The sequence below is a fragment of the Pseudorasbora parva genome, chromosome 6 (genome assembly GCF_024679245.1).
Source record: "Pseudorasbora parva isolate DD20220531a chromosome 6, ASM2467924v1, whole genome shotgun sequence".
In the NCBI taxonomy this organism is placed as follows: domain Eukaryota; kingdom Metazoa; phylum Chordata; class Actinopteri; order Cypriniformes; family Gobionidae; genus Pseudorasbora; species Pseudorasbora parva.
In genome coordinates this window covers 18,322,551-18,348,300 of record NC_090177.1, presented here as the reverse complement: position 1 = coordinate 18,348,300, position 25,750 = coordinate 18,322,551, and the positions used below count along the sequence as shown (strand labels likewise).

At 36.7% G+C, this 25,750-nt stretch overlaps 1 protein-coding gene across 4 annotated transcripts in view; it reads right to left on the bottom strand.

Moving 5' to 3' along the window:
- The window catches only part of clstn1 (calsyntenin 1), a 48,088-nt gene that overhangs the window by 8,139 nt on the left and 14,199 nt on the right, over positions 1-25,750 (bottom strand). Inside the window, exons 2-12 of one of the 4 annotated variants that reach the window (XM_067445938.1) lie at positions 19,918-20,040; positions 11,484-11,513; positions 9,902-10,097; positions 8,708-8,916; positions 8,298-8,447; positions 7,349-7,534; positions 6,825-7,073; positions 4,640-4,761; positions 3,666-3,828; positions 2,260-2,310; positions 428-585 (exon numbers count right to left, since the gene is read on the bottom strand). In XM_067445938.1, the coding sequence (XP_067302039.1) occupies positions 428-585; positions 2,260-2,310; positions 3,666-3,828; positions 4,640-4,761; positions 6,825-7,073; positions 7,349-7,534; positions 8,298-8,447; positions 8,708-8,916; positions 9,902-10,097; positions 11,484-11,513; positions 19,918-20,040 (1,637 nt within the window). The remainder of the gene's footprint in view (positions 1-427; positions 586-2,259; positions 2,311-3,665; positions 3,829-4,639; positions 4,762-6,824; positions 7,074-7,348; positions 7,535-8,297; positions 8,448-8,707; positions 8,917-9,901; positions 10,098-11,483; positions 11,514-19,917; positions 20,041-25,750) is intronic. The other 3 variants (XM_067445940.1, XM_067445939.1, XM_067445941.1) reach the window with 3 other exon arrangements.

Genomic DNA, 25,750 nt, shown 5'->3' with positions numbered 1-25,750 from the left:
AAGAACCAAAACCCACAACAAACAACAAATTATTACCAAGTTTTTTGCTACAAAACTCCGCTTCACAAAATGACAAGCACATAAAAAGACTAAAACTTAAAATGAAATAGTAATACATAACACCCATGAATCACAAGAGTCATTTCATAAAGCTCATATATGTTTTAATAATAATAATAATAATGTGTTCAATTCATATAGCGCTTTTCAAGGCACTCAAAGCGCTTTACATTGAAGGGGGGAATCTCCTAAACCACCACCAATGTGCAGCATCCACCTGGATGATGCGACGGCAGCCATTTTGCGCCAGAACGCTCACCACACACCGTTTTAACTCTTATGATCATCAGATTATTTAAACCTGCACAGTCCAAAAATAGCAAACAATTGTTTGAATTTTTCTTCTTCAAAGTTTGCATCCACTCACCTTCACAGCAGAGGCCGCTTCCTCTGGAAGCTGCACATCAAGACCTTCCTTGCAGGTGTACAGGCAGTCAATAACCTTCTTGTTTTCTAGTTTGCCAGAGCGGATCATGAGTCCCGCCAGGTTGCCCCGGAAGTACTGAGTCATGCGGGCGCTGCCACCTACACAAACCCGGAGGGGGACAGAACCTGTTAGATACCAAACAAATGCTCTGCCTAACTCAAGCATGCTTAGTGTGCACAGGCTGTGTGACTGATGCTCATGCATGTTATGTGTTTGCGCCAGTGCCGCCCGGTGTGTCACACAGGATGATGGATGACCTGATTTAGGCCTGTAGCCTCATGCAACTCTTTGTGGGAGAAAAAAAAGGCAAATGAATGGGAATGAACACAAAGAGGCACATAAAAAAAAAGAGGCAACATGATTGAATTAATCCACAAATATTTGCATAATTCTAAATGGTTTGACAGGGAATGCGTGTTTTGAACTACCTTCTTGTTATCAGCATTCAAGGGATAGGTGACCCAAAAGAAAATTTGGTCATTATGTTGTTCCAAACACAGTATGTGATTATTATTTCCAAGTGAATTTTATAAAAACTTTATGCTGCTACTTCGGATGACCACTTATAGTGATCTCATCTGTCAAGCTCCAAAAAGGCAAAAACTCACCAAAAAATTCATAAGTGTGGTCCATATGACTTGTAATTTGAAACCATACAATAGTGTGAAAAATGATTTACACTACAGCTCAAAATTCATGTGGAATAATTTTTTTGTTTAGAGATTTTTTTTAATTAACTAGTTTTCTATTTTGATATATTTTCAAATGTAATGTATTCCTGTGATGCAAAGCTGAATTTTCTGCATCATTGCTCCAGTCTTCAGTGTCACTTTATATTCAATATTAAAAACAGTAGTTCTGCCTAAAAAATGTCTGAAAACAGTCATTTTTTTCATGATTGGATGATTGGATGAATGGATAGTTTATAAAATTATATAAAACAATATATCCAAAATTCAAAATGCTGTGACGATTTATTAATTTTGTAATTTTTTGGATAAGTCATATGGACTACTTTTCCTAGACAGAGCTGAACAAATGTTGTTGAATGCATACACATTTTTTATCTTTTTTTTGTGTTCCACATAAATATATATTTGTTTGATATATGTTTGAAACAACATTTTCCGTTTGAAACAACAGAATTTTCATTTTTGGGTGAACTGTCCCTTTAAGATGAAAATGACAATGTGGTATGTTTCTAGCTGCATGTAATGTCCTCTTTACTGTGACTGCGTCTGAAGGACACAGAGATGCAGGAGCGGTCAGAATGACCTCAGCAGTAATAGAACACTGAGTGATGCTGTAAAGCAGAGGCAGCAAGGTCAAACAGTGAGAAATGAGACACTGTCTTCTGCACTGATACCACTGGCATAAATAATCCTGCAAACCGCAGCAAGGAATGCAGCCAAACACTGGTTTATCATCAAAACAGGCAGATCCCTAAAGTCAGTTGGACTAGTTTTGCTTGTAATATACTGTGTGTCTGCTGTGTACTTCTCCAGATCTGCAGGCAAACTAAAATTAGATGGAGCTGGATTGATGAATTAAGAAAAGAAAAAAAATGAAGAACAAGACAGGCAGGGTTTATGACATGGCGTCTCTCGACTCAACCTCATCATGCTACAAAAGTTATGCCGTTGCAGACTGAAGCTGTGCACATACGGTCCTCCCGCAGCCGTATGCCACGCTGCAGAAGAACCGCATACGCGCAGGCCGTTAATAGACGTGCGTATTGACATATTGGGGTGATCAGGAAAGACATGGGCAACCTGTCAAAGGCTCTGAGAGTGTCTCAGTATCATTGTCATGTCCTGAGAGGTCTGTGGAGGTAAGACAGGGAAAAACCAGGGCTCAATATAGTCAAGGGAAAGAAAGTTACTTGATACATATTGTCGTGCATTAAAGAACCCATGAAATAGTTCTCATTCTAGAGCACATTTTATTGAACAAACACTTGTAAAGTATTTAAAAATAAATATTATATATGCTGGTCGATTTTACAGGAAGAGAAAAAATTAAAATAACTCTAATAATAAAACAATTAATAATTAATTAAATAGATTACTACTAACAATTATTTTAATTATGATGGTAGAATAACAACAACAGCAACAATAATATTGATTTAATGATTATAATAATAGTAATTATTATTATTTAAAAATTATGATGGTTATTATAATTATTTTTGTTAAATCATGATAATAATTATTAATAATAATTCTTAATAGTAATATTAGCATTCGTAGTATATAATAATACATGTATATAATTATTAGTATATAATATTAATACTACTATTATTGTTATTATTGTTTATTATTATTAATACTAATATTATTATTATTATTATTAAATCACAATGATTACTATTGTTGTTGTAATTAAATAATAATAATGCTGATTTTAAACATTATTATTGCTACAATAATAATGATTAATAATATATATATATATATATATATATATATATATATATATATATATATATATACAATATTAATACAACTATTATTGTTATAATAATAATAATTATTATTATTCATTATTTTATAATAACAATTAATAATAATAATAATAATAATAATAATAATAATATTAGTAGTATATAATTAGTATATAATATATTTATATAATTAGTAGTATATAATATTAATAGTATTATTGTTATAATAATAATTGTTATTAAATCATGATGAAGATTATGATTATTATTGTTGAAATTAAATCATGAAAACATAAACATTAAAAATAATTATTATTATTATTACTACTCATAATAATATTGTCAGTATGTATTATATATTTTTATAATTAGTAGTTTATAATATTAATACTGCTATTGTAATTATTATTTTTTAATTATTATTATTAATATAATGATTTAATTAATATAATTATTATTCAATAGTATTTGTTTTGATTAAATGGCAACAAAACTCTTTTGATTTAATGAGGTCTTTAAGATCATCAAATTCATTGCATGTGCAAAAAGATTTCAAACTACATCTATTAATACAGTTATGAAATAGGCAACTCTACAGATTGCAAACTACTCTCTAATATAAAGCATGCTTACAGTTCAACTGCAGTTGGCGACAGAGAGGTTTCAAGTTTAAACCTGAGGTTGCATCATTGTGTGTGGAGAGAATCAATAGATCATTAGCGAGTGTACCTTGCCAGCAGGCGCCGATGGTGAGCTGGGTTTCGATCTTGGAGGCATGCAGAGGGTAATCCTCCGTGACCAGGAAGGGCTCAAAGCTGGCACCATCTACAAACAAAGTCACTGCTGGGAACTCGATGTTCAACACGTAGTGATGCCATTCTTTATCACAGACCTGGGAGGAGAGAGACTGGATCAGGGCTTTGTTTTAACTACAGACTGAATCAGTGCAAAAGAATTCAGAAGAACTTAAGCGGACAAACCATAGGTTTACTTTGCTAAAGCCACAAAGAACAGGCACATTTGCTTAAATGCTAAACCCTCGCTTATGAGGATGCTCAAGCAAGGCCCCTTTCTAAAATATAATTGGGCAGGCATATATTTTCAAGTATAACAATGGACTTTTACTGGGTAACAACATTTTAAATTACAATAGTACAAATGTCAGTAATTCAGTTTTTGGGGGGATTTAAAATATATATATAAATAAATATAAATATATAAAGTCAAAATAAATGATTAAAATATGATATGGGATATATTTACTTGCAAAATAAAGTAAATAAATTATACATCTCAGAGCTCTTTGAAAAAATCCTAGCAGATCCTTAATCCTAAGAATGTTAAGTAGATAAAACAAATGCCTTATGTAAAGATAAATGTAATAAACCTAAAAGCTATGAAATGTTGACAATGGTTAATAAAAGCTAAATCTGTTGGTTTAAAATGCATGCTTCTACATCTAAACTATATCCTCTGAGGACATCATTATTCTTCAGTTAATGTATACATTTAAATCTGTGTAAGCCAGTAGTTTTTCTATTTCCATGCCGCATGGGCCATTTAGAGTTTTATACAAGTGCGTCTATGCCTTAATTTAACACATGAGCCAATCTGTTCATTTCTAGCAGGGTAAACGTAGTGTTTATTAACACACGGGCGTCTTTCAAATCTGAGTGCTTCTGAGGGGGCTCAAGTTGACTCACTTGATCGAGTTTCCAGTGGAATTCAGCCGGTTTGTAATTCTCAGACTCGGTGGGTTCTTGACGCAGCAGCAGCACAAGACGACAGTTGTGTACGTACAGCGAATAGTGGTGCCTATTCATTTCTGCACAAGACACAAACAGGAATAACAATCACACTTCTGTTAATGATAATTCATATTAATACACTTGCTTATCACATGACAGATTACACGGTACAATATAAGTTTTTCACACACAGACGCAAATCAAAGGATTTAATATAAACTGTTCTGCACTGTCCACGGATTTCTGCAGCCACACTCCTGCAAACAATGAAGCAACTTTCCATAAACGGGGGCATAACTGTGATGTAATCAGCCTTACATAAGCCCTAGCAGATGAGCTTTTTCTAGCGCAGGGAATTTTGCGTCAGTGACCAGAGAGAGATCATAGCAACCCTCAAAAATTTTATGAGACAATGAATGAGTCGATGACTCCATGAATCCAATATGATTACATACGGTATTTCCAAATAGGATATGTTTTTTATTTAATGCTATAAATTAATTTTAAAGGAAGGAAAACAAAATAATCCATATGATTATGTTGAGCAATTTGTGTGGATGACACATCAGAATATGTGTGTGAACTAGGGGTGGAACGGTTCTCTGTTATTAAAAAAAAAAAAAAAAAATATATATATATCACAATAATTTCACACCGTACGGTTCTCCACCCACGGTTCGGCACACACTTGCACCGTGGTTCATCTCAAATCTGATGACGCATCTATAATATGATTTGTTGAAAATAACGTGTAAAACAGACAGACAGGGTTAGGGTAGTGTATGTTTCTTTCGATGGATACATATTCTGGCTTCCCAATACATTACAACAGCGAAGATCAAAAAGTGTAGACAAAACAGTCCCTCTTGTATGCAAGTGCCATCTGCTCGAACAGGACCCAGGCATTTACGCAGTCATCGGCGGAGTGTTGATAGCACATGAGCACAGGTGAGACCTGAACAGCACACAGTGTGTTTAAACTAAACTCATTTAAGCCTTGCCAATTTAAACATTCAAGGGCAAGACGCAAGAGAACTTGAAGGAGATTTGTGTGTGTGTGTGTGTGTGTGTGTGTGTGTGTGTGTGTGTGTGTGGACTTTTTTTTTATCCTGGCGGGGACTTCAACCAGAATGCACAGACTCATGGGGACTCGTGTCACTGTAGCGACCTAAATTGAGGTCCCCATGGGTACAAAAGCTTATAAATGATACAGAATGAGTTCTTTTGGAAATGTAATAATGCAGAACATTTCGTGTGATGGGTAGGGTGTGTGTAAGGAGATAGACTATACAGTTTGTACAGTATTAAAACCATTACGTCTTTGGAGAGTCCCCAGAAAGATAGCGCACCATGTATGTCCTGATTTTTTTAAGGGAAAGAAGCCTTTTCCTGCTGTCTGCGTTTTTAATGTTAATCAAACCACAATTGACTAAGAAAGCACTCACTGCTCTTGACAGAATAGCTTTTGTAACTTCAATAATGATTCATCTTTATTTAATTTATACAGTGAAGATTATAATAGGCAATGTTATTTTATATTGGATTACTCTATTCAATTGCAAAAGCACTGATTTATATTTGATATGCATCTTTGCTCTATTGTATGTATTTGTGCTGTTGCCTGTAGTTTGATTATTTGTTCTTATTGTGTTTATTTTTATTTGACAAATTACCCTGAACATTGCACATACTGAACTGTACCGAAAAAGTGACCTTAAAACCATGATAAAAGGATTTTGAACCGTTCCACCCCTAGTGTGAACAAATGACACCATATGGGGGACTATTTCTTTGAATACCACACATAAATAAAATACATAAGAAACAATATAATATAATATAATATAATATAATATAATATAATATAATATAATATAATATAATATAATATATAATACAAAATGATAAATTAAATAAATAAATTAAATAAATCTAAAAGCCACAGGAAAATGTAGACTCCATCCTTTTATTAGTTCTAATGTCAAATTAAACTGTTAAATGTTTTAGCAGCTTTACTAACAGTGAATGAATCGCTTGCGATAACGATGATTTTGTCAGCCCTACTGAAGATGAAAAGGACACAAAAACATTTAAAGCTATCTCAGTCCTACGAGTGTGTTTTTTGCGTGAATGTCATTACCGGTTTTGTCAGAGTTGCAGAGGATGGTCTCTTTCTCCCTGCTTCCAGGTCCATGTCTCATCCACACCGAGATGGTGAAGGGCTCCTTCAGGGTGGTGCTCACCACACCCTCAGGGACCTTGATGGCCTGGGTGCCGTTGAACTCGAACACCTGGTCGCTGTCGTGCCCGTTGTCAGTGGGCAAGCCAACGGTCCAGTTGGCAGAGTTGCTGGGAGCAGGCAGCAGCTCCACAGTGCCGGTGCTGGCACCTGGACGAGCACACAAACAGTTACTCACAGTCAGAGTATTCCAAATTATTGCTTGGTTATGGTTTAGAATGATCCTATAGGATTATGCAGGTAATATGATTATGTAAATATGTTTGAAACAGTTTAAACTTATGCAGGTAATATGATTATGTAAATTAGTCTAAACAGTTTACACATGACTTGCTTCACTTGAAATTCTATAAAGTGATAAGCACATTTAATGATATTGATGTTCATGTAACTAACTCTGTTATAATAAGGATGTCTGGACTCACCGCAGAGCTTGTGTAACGATTTTTCTGAGTAAGTGTCTCGGTCGCAGCCCTTGCCGATGTGATTGGTCTCCAGCATGATGCTGGCCTGAATGGAGGTGATTGGCTCCTCGCAGGTTTCCAGGTGCATGCTGGGGAACAGGGCTAGACTTCCTGTACCAGGTTCATATTCAATCCTTTTATTAAATCCTATTGGGATCAGGCAGACAGAAATCACAAAAAAATGTGTCATTCACAAAACAGACTCACGGAGAGTATTCAGTAACCCGTTGCAATAAGGCTGAAAAACTGAAAACGAAAAAAAACAACAACCTTGATATATAATAATTTGTACATATATAACAGCATTTTTAACATTAAATGGTGTATTAATTAGCATTAGTTAATGCATTAGTTAACCTTTTTTACTTTAACAAAAATTGTATGTGATTAATTAATAGTTCTATAAAATAACAAAATAAAATAAAAATAAATCCTTGTCCATAAATACCATATTAAAAGTAATAGATTCTTACAAGTGGTTTCAATCATTATGGGATTTTCTCAGCAAATATTGATAAAATGCATGTTTATCAGTATATTCTGCATTTATTTGATCAAATGTGAAGTACAATTAATTGTAATATATTGCCTAAAATTGTTACACCTTAAAATAACCGTTTTATATTTAAATATATATATATATTTTTTTAAAGAATTTATTCCTGTGATGGCAAAGCTCAATTTTTTGCAATCTTTACTTCATTCTTCAGTGTCACATTGAGTAATCAATCAGAATCATTCAAATATGCTAATTTGGTGCTCAAGAAACAAGTACAAAATACAAAGTCATGTACTTGCATCTGCTCAAAAAATTGACCTGCATAGCCGAGCTTTCCAGCTTTAAACAAAATAATACAGCTGTGTTTGCTTGAGTGTACGAGGGACAAAAGATCCCAGACATCTTTGATACCTTGCCAGCTTGGTTTGCAGGTGGGCTTGATGTTGATTTTGACAAGGACGTCCTCAGATGCACGGTTTTTACCGCAGTCGTACGCAGTCACGGTGAGTTTGTACATGCGTTCCTTGCTGTAGTTCAGCTTCTCTGTGTTCTTGACATTGCCTGTTTAGAAGGAAAAAAGTGACGAGCAATGACCTCACATGCTAGGTAAGCCAAGCCGAAATGATCATGCTTAAATTCTGGATACATCTCAAGGTGACAGTTGTCTTACATCCACATTAGGTGTGCTACAGATCCTAAAATGCCTGCTTTGCACAAATCAATTTTTATAGGCACATGAATAACAATGACTAAGAAGTCAATATCACTGTAAGGTCTATAAGATGGAGCTTTGGCAGGAGATTTGGACTGGCAGCACTTACCATCCTTGTCAACGGTAAAGGGCACATCGGGGGTGACAATCTCATAGCTGCAGATCTGACTGAACTGGAAAGAGCAGTCAGCGTCCACAGCCTCCACCTTCAGGATGCTGTCGTACTTTTTGCCCTCGATCACCGTGGCTTTGTAGGACTTCTCTTTGAACACTGGAGAGTACTCGTTCACGTCATTCACTTGGATGTGGACAGTAGCCCTGGGGGACATCAAAGCGTGATTAATAAACTAGAATAGGACAAGAGGGAATATGCACCACAGTGACGCAGGTCTTGTTTGTTGGCAGATGGGTGATTCATTTAGGCAGGATCTGACGGATGCAGTCATCCACAGGGCCCTCCAGTGTTGTAATATCTCAAATGTGATATCATAAGATGTGATGTTACAGATGGGGTCTCTGGCTACTGAATGCCAAAAATTAAATAAAAATTCGAAGACAAAATAAAATTGAAAAAACATGGGTCTAGATGCATAGGTAAGTACTAGATCTAGTTTCTAGATAAATTATTTAATTTTTATATTATTAATTAACAAGTTATTATGTATTGAAAATCTCGACTATGGAAATTCATTAATTATTTTCATAATATACAAAATACAGTTTTCATATATAAATAATATATAAATATATTATACACTAGCGTTCAAAATGTGGGGTTATTAATTATTTATAAAAAAAATTCAGCAAAGATGCATTAAATTGATCAAAAGTGACAGTAAAGACATTTATAATGTTTCTATTTTAAATAAATGTTGCTCTTTAAAAAAAAAAATCTTTTCGACAAAAATATTATGCACCAAATCAGCACATTATAATGATTTCTGAAGGATCATGTGACACTGTAGACTGAAATATTAATGCTGAAAATTCAGCTTTCATCACAGGAATGATTACATTTTAAAATATATTCAAATAGAAAACACTTCTTTTAAATTATATAATATATGATATTGCTGTTTTACTGTATTTTAAATTAAAAAACTTGGTGAGCAAAACAGACCTTTCAAAAGTATTAAAAAGATCGTTCTCATCCCAAACTTATTAACAGTACTGTAAGCTTAATACGCTTTGACACGTTGAAACAACTAAGAAGCTTATGTGGAACATTCTGACTCAATTCTGGCTCATCCCCCCATCATTTCCTGTACTCTCAATTTTCAGTGTAGCCCAACAATATACGCACTTGTGAGATTTCTTCATGTTGCCTCCATCCGGTCCCTCTCCACAGTCGTAGGCCTGGATGGTGAAGGTGTGCTCCTTTTGCAGCTCACAATCCAGTTTATCCTTGGCCCGGATCACGCCCTCCCCGGTGGACTTATCCAACACCACTGCCTCGAACGGCACGTTCTGCCCATGAATCCTGAAGCCGCAGATCTCCCCTGAAAATGACACACGTGTGTTTAGTCAAGCCCACCCGCGAGACGAAGCGCCAGCTGCCGTTCATGAGATAAAAGAAACCCACAACGAAACTAATAACACGCCACACTCAAATAAGAACAGCCAAAGTTGGTTTGGCAGCCAAAGGGATCGAAACACTGAGGGGAGGTGGGAGGTGAAGGTGTCTGTGGAGGAAGCCAGAAGCACTGTGGGATGGGGTGAGTTTTTAGGAAGTGGAGGGGAGAGTTAAAAGGGGGATACTGAGTGTCTGGTCCAAGCCATTTGATCACATTGCATCCAGTCATGCAGTAAGAAACCCAGAATGTGGACAGGCATTTCACAGGAATACTTAATAAGGACAGGAAGGAAATGACATGAACCACTGAACATATATCTGTTGTATTTAAAACATACAAATAGCATAACATATTTTTAAAAGGTGTTTAACGCTAATTTTTGGTTAAAAGTAACACATTTAAACAAGAAAGCAAGGTTAAAATGTTAAGTTAATCATGGGGCGATGAGGAGGATTTATGACAGAGATCTAGCATTCAATCAGAAGTTCACAAATCAAAACAAATATACAAACAAACAAGCAAAAAAAAACCCTCGTTTGGAGATTAAATTCCCCTTAAAACTAGATTTTGGTGAGGAGGAAGTCTTCCTGTGCAATGTTGTCTCTCTCAAACCTTTAAAAAAAAACTGAAAGAATGAAACGATAAAACAAAATAGAGGAGCAGAGGCAGTGAAACTTAAAGGCTGGATGAGAGCTGGGGTTAGAAATATCCATTTGCTTGACATCCACATCAACCAGCAGTAGTTGCCATGCTGTGTATTTCAGATTAGTGGAGGAGAGGGTGAAGAGGCTCAAACTAGAGGTGAAACCACACCACAGACCGGACAGCAGAGAGTTTGCATCTTTTAACAATCTCAGCAGGAACCAACCTCTATAGCGTCAGAGTCTTACTGATTTATGATCTGTTGCGCTAAAAGAACCCCTACTTACTACTTTACAAACAAGAGCTACTTTCTCAAAAAACACCCACCCCACCCCCGAAAATCTGGTGTACGAGCGTTATTTCCCTGTATTTATTCTATTTTGGAGCTGAAGCACTGTTAGGATCTGCAAACTTCAATGGATGTCTCATGCATAGATATTTCTAGATTTTGTTATCCCCGCATCACACTTGTCATCCAGTTGCTAAATTTTCATATCCAACAAATTCAAAGGTGAGAGAAAACTGAAAACCCAAATAAAAAGAAGAAGAACCGGGAAGAGATTAAAAGAGCATGACAGGAGTTTCCGTGTGAAGTGCCGATATCTTTTGTATTTGCGTTAGTGGGTTAATAAAACGGGTTACAAGGCAGTAGAAAGAGCCCGTCATCACCTTCTTTGGTGAAGGTCACCTCAAAACTCTCTACAAGAAGGGAGAAAAGATAAACCCAGGTCAGTCAGAGAAAGAATGAGATGCACAGAAACACAGAGACAAGAAAAAGAATACAGATGTTACAGAAGCAGCCAAGGACTCAAAATACCTCATTTGACTTTTGGCACTGGTACAGATTGGTGCTGGGCGGTATTAAATATTTATGATCATTTTGCTAGGATATAAAATTAAACAGCACTGGAATGTATAAATGATTTTAATGTGCTTTTACTTGGCTTTTAGGTTTCTTGAAGAGCATGTTGTAACCTCCATATTAAAGCACTGGGACAGACAGTCTCTGATTTTAAACTGGAAAAATGGCATCAGAGTTCGTGTTCACGTTCATGAATTAGTTCAAACTGTCCATTTTAGCCAATTGATTTCAATCACCATCAATACATTTGCATCATCGTTAAAATATTTTAAAGATTTATATGTAAATAAATACTGCTAATTATTTCCCCCAGAGGAACCATAATAGCAACCAAATAAATTAAAAATCTAAAACTTAGATTAATGAAATAATTGTATAAAATAAAGTGGTGACATTTGTACCAATTCTGATGGTATTCTGAGTCCTAGTATGACTGTATACAGCACAATATACTTGGATGAGTCCACATTAACAGTCACAGAAACACAAAAAACAGCCTTGACCACAGGTGGAAATAGCCAGAGTCCCTGTTAGGGTTAAAATAATTAATAACTCAAACGTATGAGAGAATAAGGGTTAGCCAAAAACTCTCCTTACAGTACTATAATTTATCATCACCTGAAATTAGCACTACAATTATCCAATTAATTATTTATTTTTTAAGTGTGCAGGGTTTTTTTCTGCTGCGCTACGGGTCCAGTTTGACCCTATCGTAGCCTCTGTTGGTGGACCTGTCCACCCCATTTTCCCCCCTACAATTAGAGATGGATTTTCCATTAGGATCCGCTGTTCAGAGCAAGTCATGCGGTGGAAGCTTTGTGCCTCATCAGTGCATTCTGGGGCTTTAATGACTGTACATCCCAACACTTCCCATAAAACCCGGACTGGCGCTTCAGCCCGCATGCCAAGTGCCAACTCCAATAATGCTCCATTTCCCAACGAGCAAAACACAATGACTATTGATTCATTCCCTCAGACTGCAATATTGCACAGAATAATCGATGAAGATGTAACAACAGCTGAGGCGTGAGAAACAAGACTGGTGCAGGGGCATAATTGTTTATTTGATTCGCTTCTGCTTCATTACTGTCTAAGCATTTAAGTTTTAGTAATCTGAAAAAGTTCACAACAAGTCAGAGGAAATATTGAAATTGACAGCAAGCTGTCGACTGATAGGAATGTAAGAGCTCTCGGTAGAGTACATCATGCTGCAGTGGAATTCGATGCTGGTTTATAAAAGGCTAGCAGAACATCAATCATGATGCTGAATGCCTGGCCCTAATAGGACACTCTACCCTTTTTTAAGCATTTTTATAATTTATAAATAAATAAATTTAAATGTTTAGCGAGAATTCCCCAGATATTTAAAATGTTGGGGGGGCTTCTGCTATAAATTCAATGCTATGAAATCAAATAATAAACAAAAGTGTAGTACAGGTTTGGTACTATATAAAATGCAATGTATAAATCAAATATAATATAAACAAATTATAAGAATTTCGACAACAACAGGGTTCGGGTGGCAGATTCACACTAATTCAACTGAATCACAATAAAAAAGCTATTTCACCAGGGTTTGTTTTAAAGTACCCCTATTATGCAATTTTAAAGTTTCGCAATTTAGTTTAAGGTCTCTGCTCTGCTCTGATTGGCCAGATAGCCCAGGCTGTTGTGATTGGTCTGCTGCGTTCAGTGCACATCGGAAACAAACGGCCATTACCATAACTGAACTCTGCTCCAGCTCTGTCCGGAGCTTAATGGTCCGGAGGTGTCCTAAAGCTCTGCAATACTACACACTGTAACGATGATGTCGATTTTCAATCGATCCCAGCGCGAGTCTGAATCGATGATGAAAAATTGGAAGAACTAGTAATTCAACCTGAACCTTGAGCAGGACATCTCTCAGTGATGATGAGAGGTACATTATGAGATGTTTCAACTGTAATTCCTCCACCATCAGCATTAACAAGACAATATACATCAACAAACCCATGTGTGTGTATATATTTCAAATGCATTGCGGTGCACATGTCGGAACTGTGTCAATAACAGCACATTTGCCCAGCACTAATGTGAATCACTGATGTAGCCGAACATTAAAGTTTGCAAAACAAATCTTTTCCATCCTTTATCTTTACTCAAATAAGTAAGAATGACAGACAATCTGCATTAATAGACACAATTTAGGTAATACTGCAGCCCACAGCTGATTTACAGTAGTATTTCAGTAACACAGTAATAGCGTGAGTTAGCCGGTTAGCCAGATACTTACACACTATGATACACAATAAACACATAGAGCACAGCGTCTTCTCAACATGATGCTATGCAGTATCCACAGGAATCAACTGCAGTTCTCCCTGGACGTTGTCTGGCTATCACCAGACCAAACTAAATTTAAAAGCCAGTCTGTGATTGGTTCCCGCAAAAGTATAACAGAAGCAGTAGAAATGAATATGTACAGATTTCCAGACTCAGTTGCCTGGACTGCTCAGTTGGCTGGGTTTACCCAGTCTACCCTGGACAGGTAATATTCCAATGTTTCATCTTGCCGTCACAATGAAACGGCTTGGGATTTGTTTATTAAATGATTTGTTTAATTGACTCAGAGTCTACTCTTATTTTTAAGATACAATAACTTTATATACAGTGAACTTTCAGATTTAAAACTTTGCAGGATGTTTCAAAAATCCATAATGGGGCACTTAAATCGAACTAAACATGCCATGTGTGAAAACACCCTAAATGTCACAATCAAGCCTGCAATAAGAACACACAGGGTCCCGGCCCTGAGGCTATAGCAAACCCACAGGCCCCCTTCATAATACCCTAGCTTGGTGCCACAACATTTTCTACTGCAGGAATAATTAGCTTCTTTTTTTTTTTAAATCATACAATGTATTTTATCTCTATAAAATATACAAATATTCCAGAACACAACACATTAAATGCATTAACACCAGGGGCCTGTGCGATGAAGCTGGTTTAGCTGGCTAGCCAGATACTTTGTTTAAGCTTAGTTTGTGCCAATCCAGGGTTTTAGGTACCATTAAAGTGGTTTGGGTTTGGCTTTAGCTGTGTTCATCTCCATAGTAACTTACACTCGACAGCTAGCCTGCTCCAGGGCAGGTTATGTACCGAATTAGAGATCTCAAACTGAAACTGGACCAATCAGCTTTGAGAAAAGTGACACACCTCTGATTCAATAGTCACTCCCCTGTTTCTACTCCAAATTAAAGGTCACTACATAGCAAATGTTTAACAATGCTTATTTATAATAATAATAATAATAATAATAATAATAATAATAATAATAATAATGAATGATTTAGATATAATTTAGGTAATAATTATACCCTTAATCAATTACACATTTATCATTTTAGTTCATCAATCATTAATAGACACTTTGTTAAAATTAATATAAATAGCCTATATAAAGTAATACAAATAAGCTTTAAAATCAATAAATAACGCTATTTAAAAAGACGCTTACTGAGCTTAAATGTTAAATTCTCTAAACTAAACTTCATAACTTTTACTTGCATTGATTTTTTTTTTCTTTAAGTTGTCCTCTTTCATAGACAACCCTTTTCTTCTTGCTATGTAAATTTGTTTAAATCCTTAATATTTTTCAATCATGTAATATTCTGCAGAAGACAGAAATTAACCTCATTGCTACTCTCGCGAGAAGTGAATGTGATTGATTGGCTGTTCACTACTGATGTTACATCACTGATCCACAGCATGTGATTGGCTGTTCACTGATGTCACAGCTAAACCCCTGAACTCAGGATCAAAGCCTGAGTTGACAGAGAAAGCTGATGATCAGCATCATGGGACCAACAAAGCCTGAATAAATTGGTTTGCTTTTGTTTTGGTTTCAACTCGAAACTGATCCTGTAACCCTGAGTTTACTACCATCATGGTAAAGGCCTAGATATGAGGTAAAAAGCTAACAGGTTTCCAGAAACAGCAAATACTTTAAGTTTGCTTAAGGGAATTATTTTAAATTGTTCTTAATTAGATGGTCTTCTTTATGTCCCTAGAAGAGGAGAATCATCAGGGCTGGGGTTAAAATTCAGCCCATCCACGTTTCCCCATTAATGTTTTATTGAAGTAAGTCCTTTGATCGAGAATAAATAAATTAGTTAATGAATAAAATCAAGAAATAATAATATATACGTTTGAATATATTGCAAATGTTTTTAACAATATTAATATTGAATTATATTGCAAGGCTCCTAATTATTGAATTAATATTTTGAACTGACCATATTTACACAGAAGAGGAAATCGCAGCTTCAAGTTTGACCTTAATTCATCTAGGTTATAAAGCTGTAGTTTCCCTAATAAAAAGTTACCAAAGTTCTTGCATAAAATCAAGAGTTAAACCAGAACATGACAGTGGCAAAAGCTTGTGAAGGGGGGTGGGCCGACACCCTTGCCTCTTCAATATACTTGTACATTATATACATATCTTAATTAAATTCATAATAAATGTATGTTCCTATATTATTATTATTATTTTTTTCATTTTGCTTTATGTTTCTTGTTTTCTAAAGTGTATATTTGGCCACTGAGGAGTGACTGAGGGTCTGGCCTAGAGATGTGTGATGCGTCACTAAACACTTGATAGCAACAAATGTTGTGTGTTTGGATTTTGGAGGTATCACACACCCCTAACATGCCAGGAGTGCAGAAACAGTGTTTGGTTAACACTTGACACCAAGCTCCTCATTGCCATGGTTTTATCGTTTCTATGACAATAATGTAATGAAAAACATTTTAAACCCTATAAAACAACTGTTATAAAAGTGACTTGTTTGCCCATGTATTACACAATATTTCATTGAAGGTTAACAATAGTAACAATAACAATAAATATCATAATTTCATATTTCTACAGCTGTAGTAAATGCATGGTCATTTTTATAGGTTGGCGTTGTTTGAATTAAAAAACTTGTATTTACCATTGTGTACTGTTTACTTCAACACTTCAGTTTAAAGCCGCACTTGGCTACTTTTGCTCTCGGGGTCCCCCTACAGTTTGGAAAAAATAATGTCCTCAACTACTGTCGTAAGCTCTAATCCTACAACAGGGGATGCCTGATAGCCCTGAACTAGTGATGCGTGGCTCGTCTCATAACCCGCGGACCCCGTATGTCTATTTAATGGTCGCAGGTGCGCGGGTGGCATATGTTTCAGCATGTCATATGAATATAATTTCATGGGTTTTATTTTTTTCAAACGCCAAATAATCACGATGCTCACGTTTACAAGCCAGCGTCATTATAGTAGTCTATTGGTTACCGTTTTACAGAATCTATATGATACTTCAGTTCAATGTTTGAGTGGTAGCTCACCGTAACAAGCATGTCAGCATCGGTCGGGCACGCCTCCTTCAGCTCACGCCGACCAGCAAACGCTGGTCACATTTTGATCCTCGTCCTGCCTTTAATCCCATCACTTTTTCATTTCCTCTTATTGCTTTCCTCCAACAAAACCTTTTCTTTCTTATGTGTCTGTGCTGCTTCGGAAATGACTATATTATCCGACGAACAAAGTTGGGCTCGCACGTCCGAATTTAAGGAAGTGTGGGTGTTGGTGGAAGTGACGTATATGCCGTCAAGCAGTCGAATTTTGTAGTTCTTTTTGTTCTCGGGTTACTACCCGAAACCCGAAGTTTAAAAGTACGATTAAAAACGATACAGACCCCATCAGGCTATGGCAGACGTGTCATTCAACCTATTGTAAGTCGATTTATCATCACAAGAGTCTTAAAAAATATATTATGAAGGTTGAAAAGTTACCTAGTGCTGCTTTAAAATGGAGCTGTTCGATCTGGTTTCAGGTTTACCACAGAGCCTTAAATGTTCACATAACATGTTAAGCTTGTGTCGAATTCAAATGAGTCAAGTGACTGGTTATTGCTTCAATAGAGCAGCGAAAGCATCAAGATCGTCAGAGCAATGCGGATGATGGTCCAGCTGCTCTCGCACTGCGACTGCTGGATAAACAGGTAGCCGTTACATCGCTTGGCTTTTGGTATTTTTTTCGTAGGTGCTCCACTAAATAACAGTGCTTAATATGTGAGGGCGTGGTAGACCGGGAAAAGTTCAGGTGCTCCCGATGGCCAGTCAATCTACTCGCAGCCAATCACTGACCCCCTCCTTTCTTGGGCCCTGCCTAGCTCTATTGTTAATGCGGCCCTGGTCACAACAGTTCTTATGGCTTTTGGCAAGCTTCCTGATGAGAGTAAAGTGAGTTAGTCAGCAAGGCACCATGTCCTGAGCGGGCTGGTATTGGCAGAGATGCTAAGAATGCAGCAGTCACCCACACAGCCATGTGACATCTTCAAAGTGAATTTCAGAGAGCTCCTTAATATAATCAGTGTGCCAAATGTCTGCTCTCTCACTGCTGGCTCCCACAAACAAAGCTTGCTGAAATGATTCCTTATGAACTATCAGAGGAATTATATATTTATGAGGTGCTGCGGCATGAGGGGTTGATTATCAGTGACTAATGACCTAAATGCATTGATATATATAAATAACATAAATCACATTAGTGCATGTGGACCAATTTATCTCCCAAATGTTTGCTGCTAGTTCCCTAGCCGTGTCCCATATTCACGGTGGCACCAGGAGACTTCTAAGGACTGGTATTAAAACTGTGAGAAAAGATGGAGTGAATTTACAATGGACCACTGAATAATGAGATTTGAAATCAGGTCAAAGTAAATCTCGAAGTGATTAAAAATGGCCAGAGCCGATGCTGCACATTCCCTCTCACAGGAAAAGAGCAGAGTACGAAGAAACGTCATTGATCTTGATATCAGAAGAGCTCTAGAAATCTGGCAACCAGCTGCCCCGCAAACGAGAGAAGCAATTTAAAAAAGTGATGGGTTTATGGACTGTCTATCTTCTTCTGCACTGATTCAATGTGAGCTTATTACTCCAACATGCAAAAAAAACAGCTCTTCAAACTGATTTTATGCAATTGGTGGAAAAATTTTTTGGGAAAAGCGCACCACCAACATCTATCATAACTCGCTCCTGCATTCTGTAGAAAACAATAGAACCCAATATTTTAGATATTACATTTTTGCACTACTGCATCCACTGCTAAATGTCTAGAGACATGAGCAAATATAAAGGCAAGAAGCATAAAGCAGTACATGGAGAAACAAACAGCCCCATTAACCCAAGAGCATTAGAGTCTGCAAGAATATCTACAAACCTAATTACCAAGAGCTGACTTCACCAATTACATCAGTACAGTTCAACAGCAGCCTGATGATATTACATATTTTATTCTAAATGTAATTATGGTTTGTTATAGAGCTATTTTAAGGTTTAACACATTATTGTAAAGATAATTGACAAGAAGAGAGTAGGAAACCTTGGTCAATACTTTACCAAACTAAAAAAACCAAGAGCCTGAGAAAAAATTATTCAAAACTAATTCACAAAAGAATTATAGTTCCTAGCTGACTAAATATTTAAAAGGATAAAGGTTGTCTTTAGAAAAATTCTACTGACCTGTCCATTAAATGTGATTTACAGACAAATCAGTTGCATGGTTATCACTGCAACAAAACTGCTTATGATAAAAATGAAAATTCTGTCAATAAGTCACCCTCATGTTGTTCCAAACTTCGTGTTTTGTGCTCTTTTTAATATAATGTAAGTGAATGGGAATGGCTGCCAAAGTCTGATATGGCACAAAATAAACATGGTTATAAAATTGGTGCTATTAAAAGCATCACATAAGTGTGATGTCAACAATGTTTGGTCACATGACACACAGGAAACCAATGGTGCATTTAAATCAACAATGTCAAAAATCTAATCTGTTTCTGTCATTTTTATACACTATTTTTATGGAACTTTATTAATGGTAAAATTGTTGGTCATGATGGAAATGACACCACTACTGTCAGATTGTAGTGTTATTTTAGTATCATTGATATACTATTATTAATGCTAGTTACAAATAAAAATTCTATATAGTTTTTATTACGTTTTGTTTTTAGCTTTAGTTCATATAGTTTTCTTTTAGTACTTCAACTTTATTTAAATTAAATATTTAAAAAATATTTCTCTTTTTCCTTTTAACATTTTTTTTATCCCTTTTTATGGATGATGACAGACCTTTTAGGTGAACTATCCTGTGGAAAGCATGAGGAAGCAAAATGGCTGACAGCCTCATTTGAGTCCAGAAGATGGAGGATCTTACCTGCATAGCGTAAAGGGGCATCTTTATCCAAGGCTATCAGTGGAGGGTCCAGAAGAACCTTGTCTTCATTTTCTGTTACGATACCATGATACGTGGTCTCAATCCATGGCTTGTGCTTATTTACTGTGGGGGGAAAAAGAAACAGGAAAGTAGAAGTTTATTTTGTTGCTGAACAAAACCAAGCCTAGACAACAACCAATTATTTCTCTTTTCTGTGAGGATGGACTATGTGTCAGCACAACTGTATGCTAGCTTAAAGTCAGAGCACGAAATCCCACACTGACATAACGCAGCAGTAGTGCGCAGTGGCATTTGTCGCCTCTATTCGAGCTGAGAGCACGCAGAAGCTCAGCAGCTCATTAGTGTTGACTGAAGGCTTTGAGCTCTGAAAGCAGAGAGGACAGATGTGGTCTGTTTTAGCTTCAGACTGCAGAAACACTGCAGTAATGGCAGCACTGTCTGGACGCAGAGGTTGATGTGAAGGGCAGATTGCTCACTTCAACGGCTAATCAGTGCCTGCATCCGAAATGTGAGTACATCAGCAGTTGCTGGGCGAAAGGGGATACTCCTGCAGTGCTGATCTCATTGTGTGCGGACCTGACAGCGAGGCAGCGGCAGGAAGCAGGAGGCCGCAGGGAAACAAAATGAGCTCAGCAGACTGATGCCGTCAACACTAGTGTCCGTCACATGGCAGTCAGACGGAATCAGCTGTTAAGAAACACGTTAAGAAACACACTTCAAAACAAAGCTAAAAGCCACAGCTCTTCGGTGAGCACCTAACTAATCCCTTAATAATAATAATAATAATAATGCGTTCGATTTATATAGCGCTTTTCAAGGCACTCAAAGCGCTTTACATAGAAGGGGGGAATCTCCTCAACCACCACCAATGTGCAGCATCCACCTGGATGATGCGACGGCAGCCGAATTGCGCCAGAACACTCACCACACACCAGCTGATTGGTGGAGAGGAGACCGAGTGATGAAGCCAATCAGGAGAGGGGGATTATTAGGAGGCCATGATGGACAGGGGCCAATGGGCAAATTTGGCCAGGATGCCGGGGTTACACCCCTACTCTTTTTCCGAAAGACATCCTGAGATTTTTAATGACCACAGAGAGTCAGGACCTCGGTTTAACGTCTCATCCGAAGGACGGTGCTGTTTGTCAGTATAGTGTCCCCATCACTATACTGGGTGTTAGGACCCACACAGACCACAGGGTGAGCACCACTAACACCTCTACCTGGTTTTCCCAGTTGGTCTCCCATCCAGGTACTGACCAGGCTCAGCCCTGCTTAGCTTCAGTGGGAAACCAGTCTTGGGCTACAGGGTGATATGGCTGCTGGTTAACTTAACCATAATTATAAAACAGATAGTTATTGTGCTGAATAATAACTGGACTATACAGACTCCCAGTACACAATTTAAAATGAACCAGTTACTAGGGGTTTAAAAATATATTGACACAATATCGCAATATAAAAATGCAACAATATGTATCGTGGATAGTGACAATCTGTATTGTGTATAGTTCACCTAAAGGAAAATTACTGTTTGAGAAAAAAACTAGTATAAACTAAATATAATCATATAATAATGCAATGGGGGAATATTTGTGGGTGCTGATAAGGCCAAATGTCTTATGTTACCAGTAAAAAGTGGCCTATATTATTTTAAACATATATCTAGTCAGTGACAAAGTGAAAGCATATTTATCTGAAATAATTCTGTATTTTCAGCTTCAGAATTATGAATATTTGTAATGTTTTGTCCTGTTCAATGGGTTACTATCACTAAGTCCAAGCCTATTAATTTCTACTACCAATGTAATACCAAATTTATACCAAACAGTACATTTCCTGTTAACCTTTTACCATATCATGGAGTATCGCAATAATATTGTATCGTGAGTTTAGTATCGTGATATGTATCGAATCATGATGAAGGTATTGTTACACCTCTACCAGTTACTGTATAATATGGCTCTTGTGCATGTAAACTCTTTAACATCCACTGTGCTAACAGCTCCCATCTCTTATACTGTTCAGAAAATTGCTACTCTGAAAAAAAAAACTGCAACTAGTGCAGCTGCTGGAGCGAGTACAGATGATTTATTGGCTTCACCGTGGTTTCTCGGCACCGGCGTCTTGCGTCTCACCCCGCAGGCAGAAGCCTGATCACTGACACTAATTGAAGGATATAACCTCCACAGCAATAACACCATAACGCTCACCTCCGTTCACATTACACGCCTCATCCAATTTCACACCTTCAGGAAAATAGTATGCTTGACAAAATTGTCGCTTCATTTTCATGTTTCTTCACCCTGTTAATTTTCAGCTGCAATACATTTGTGATTCAAAACTGCATGGTTCAGGAACCAACGATTGTACATGTCTATCAATGCTACAAACACGATTCTAACGCTGTATGTATTCAGTGCATAGAGAGCTGGGAGGAAGGCCAGGATTTGGTATTGTCTGTGAAATTTGTGATCTGGCTCATAAATCGTCTTAGCAAAGTGGATTCACGTGACTCAAGAGTGCTGTTGCTGCTGTTCGTTGTCTCTGGACAGATTGTCAAACCAGACTACCCTGATAATCTGCTTTAAAATCCCAGGTTTATAAAACCTTAAGAGCCGAGGTCAGTCACATGTTCAAAGTGCAAGCTGGGACAATGCTTTAAATTAAGGAAAAACAGGCTGAGAACATACCATACATTGTTTACTTCACTTGACTGTAATTTGTTAAATAATCTGCTCGTGTTAACTTGGTCATCATGAACACTTATGGGGAATATTAAGATATTTTTAACCAAGCTTGGGTGCTATGTAACTACATTGGAAAAAAATCTGTAGAAACCAGAAAGAAAGATCCTCAGTAGCGAAGCTAGTTTATTAATAAAATTTGCAGGGCAGTGTTGACAGGTTTCTGTGTGTGTGTTTCAGTAGAACAGTAATTAAACCGAATTGAAACTACCTGCGCATTAAACGGTTTTGCACACCTTCAAATCAATCAGAATATAATATTCAGACAGACTATGGTACAAATTCAATTAAACGTGAAATATGGATGAATGGATGAATTGAGTGTGGTTGTTGTACATGCAAAACTAAATGCTAAGATGCTGACTTAGAATGTTACTAGGATGTTGCTATAGAGATAATAGGGGTGGTTACTAGATTTGTGTGGGTTTGTGTAGATATTTATTGGCCCAAGTAAAAACAAACCACTACAGTAAGTCTCAAAAGCTACTTTCTGTTCATCAAAATATGAAAAATGAAAATGATAATGTTTTTTTACAAAAACATAAATCAGCTTTTTTCAACATTGAAAATAATAACAAATGTTCCCAAATCTGCATATTTGAATGACTTCTGAAGAAATATGTGACACTGAATACTGGAGTAATGGCTGAAAATGCAGTTTTGCCATCACAGGAATAAAATATATTACAATAGAAAACAGTTTTAAATTGCATTTCACTATATTATTGTTTTTTCAGTATTTTTTTCAGTATTTTTATTTTAAAAACACAACCTTGGTGATAGTAAAATAGTTTTTTTTTAAACATATCAAAAAAATCTTACAGACCCCAAGCTTTTGAACAGGATGCAAAATAAAAATGTATACACTTGGGAAAAACATATGACTCTAAAATTGAGCAAATAGATTAAAAAAAACATATTTTTAAGCATTTATTAGCATTTTCAAATGCTAAAGCCAAACCTGTCATCTGCTGAGTGCTAGCAAACATAAAGCGCACTATAAAGTGCAAGCATTTTATTAAATTTATTTAAGAAATGAGCCAGTGTGGCTTTACTGGAAGTGATGATTTGGTTCTCTTGAACACTATTTTTCTGGAAAAATGAATTTGCGCAAAAAAAAAATGCAAATCAGATAGAAACACAGCTTATTGTGGTCCCTATTGCTTGGGTTCCTCCGTCAGTACAACCGCTTAGGAAAGCTACCCAATTTGAAAATGCCTTAAAATGTCCTGCTAAGTAATGGAAAGTAAATCAAAGCATCAACGTGGGATATTTGTAACCGAGAGAGGTTAAGCTGGGTTTACGCTGACAAAGAACTGTTTGTACTCACAAACCCTTCTGCCAAAGAACAAACCTACTGATAACATTGATATCATCACATATTAACATAAAAAGAGATACTCAGTCCTCACTAAGAACCTGTTCACAAACCAAGTGAGGATTATAAAGATACTCTATGGACATCAGTCTTTATTTTGAAACATCTCAATAAGGGTCCTTGAGACCTCTTGGAGCGCATTCAGTCATGGCACCGATCCCAGCTAGCGAAAACCACTAAACACAGCAGCCAAACACCTGCTAAACACTGGCGACACTCCTACACACACACACACTCAAAGAACATATGGTACACATATCACTCCTTCTCTTACCAAAAACACATTTACCAATCAAACTGCAATTATTTTCTTCTTTAAACTTTCTTGAAGCCCATAATGAACCATTAAAAACAGCTTATGTTTGAAAAGCCCACACTGACGTCTGGTCTGCAATAAACTAAACTAAATGAGCGGGTATCAAAGAGGAAGGGCTGGTTACCAGGCTGGCGGAGAATGAATCTGATTACTGAACGAGCTCTGATGTGGTTGATGTCATTTCTAAGCCCTGCAGCTCTGGCACAAGGCAACCGTTTGGGCCGGCAGGAAGCCAGTTGGATGTTTTCACATCCATTTTGTATAGAAACACTTTAGATCTTTACGCAGCAACAACACAAAGCAACTGTGACAAAGACCTACAGAGAGAATTGTTCGATAAATAGGCCACAAATGTTGACAAAACACCAAAAATATGATTTCATAATGACAACAGTAGAAAAGTGTTGAGACAAGTGGTTAAAGGCTAGAGATGGGTATAGATGGAAACACTCTCTGTCTGAAGAGGAGGTCACAGCATAGTGTTTTATGATGAAAGCCATGCAAATCAATATTATGTAACTGGTGCATTAGAGCAGCACTGACACATGAGCTCAGTGGAGTAAATATATGAGATCACAGTTCAATCAATTTTCATTCGACAGCATGTTCATTTTAAGTCTGAAGGCCATAGCATATTGGAACAGATTTTAATATAATTTAATACAGTTCTTCCTGTTTCTCAGATCTGATTGGATGAAAGCCTTTTCCAGAAGTGCTTTTTTCTCCCAGTATCAATACTGGGACCTTTTCATCGTTTGTATCCTGGCATCATTGCAGAGCAAATACTACTGTTGTTGTGAAAAGAGTTTTAAGGCGAGAATGTAGTTATTTAGACCTCAAATATGTGTCTATACATAGCCTATTACATATTTTTTGATGTTCTTGCAGATGCATGCTCCAGACCGAGCGGTCGTTCAGTGACCATGTACATGCAGAGAACAGATTCATATTGGCCAGTCCTTTGGGAATTTGATGCTGGCTCTTATGTAGATAGTGTTTAAATAGTTAATTTGGGGTGTATCAAACGGGCAATCTGGTTTTATTAATCTATTACTTGTTCCAGAGAAAAATCAGTTTGACTGAAGGCAAAGTTAAGCTTCATTACTTTATATTTAGACTATATTTAACTTGAATCCTGTACTAGATCACTGCTTTTGTACATTTTGTACTTATTGCCTTTTATAAAGGCTATTGTTGTTATTTTAAATATTGTTGTTCAATAAATATTATGTTGTATAAATAATATGCTGTATAGAGGTATAGAGTATAGAGAAAGGGTCTGTTAGTGATTGTGATATAGATTTCAATGAAAGTAACATTATTACGCCGCATTAGCGCAGTCATGGGAATCCTCTTAGTAGTTCACCCAAA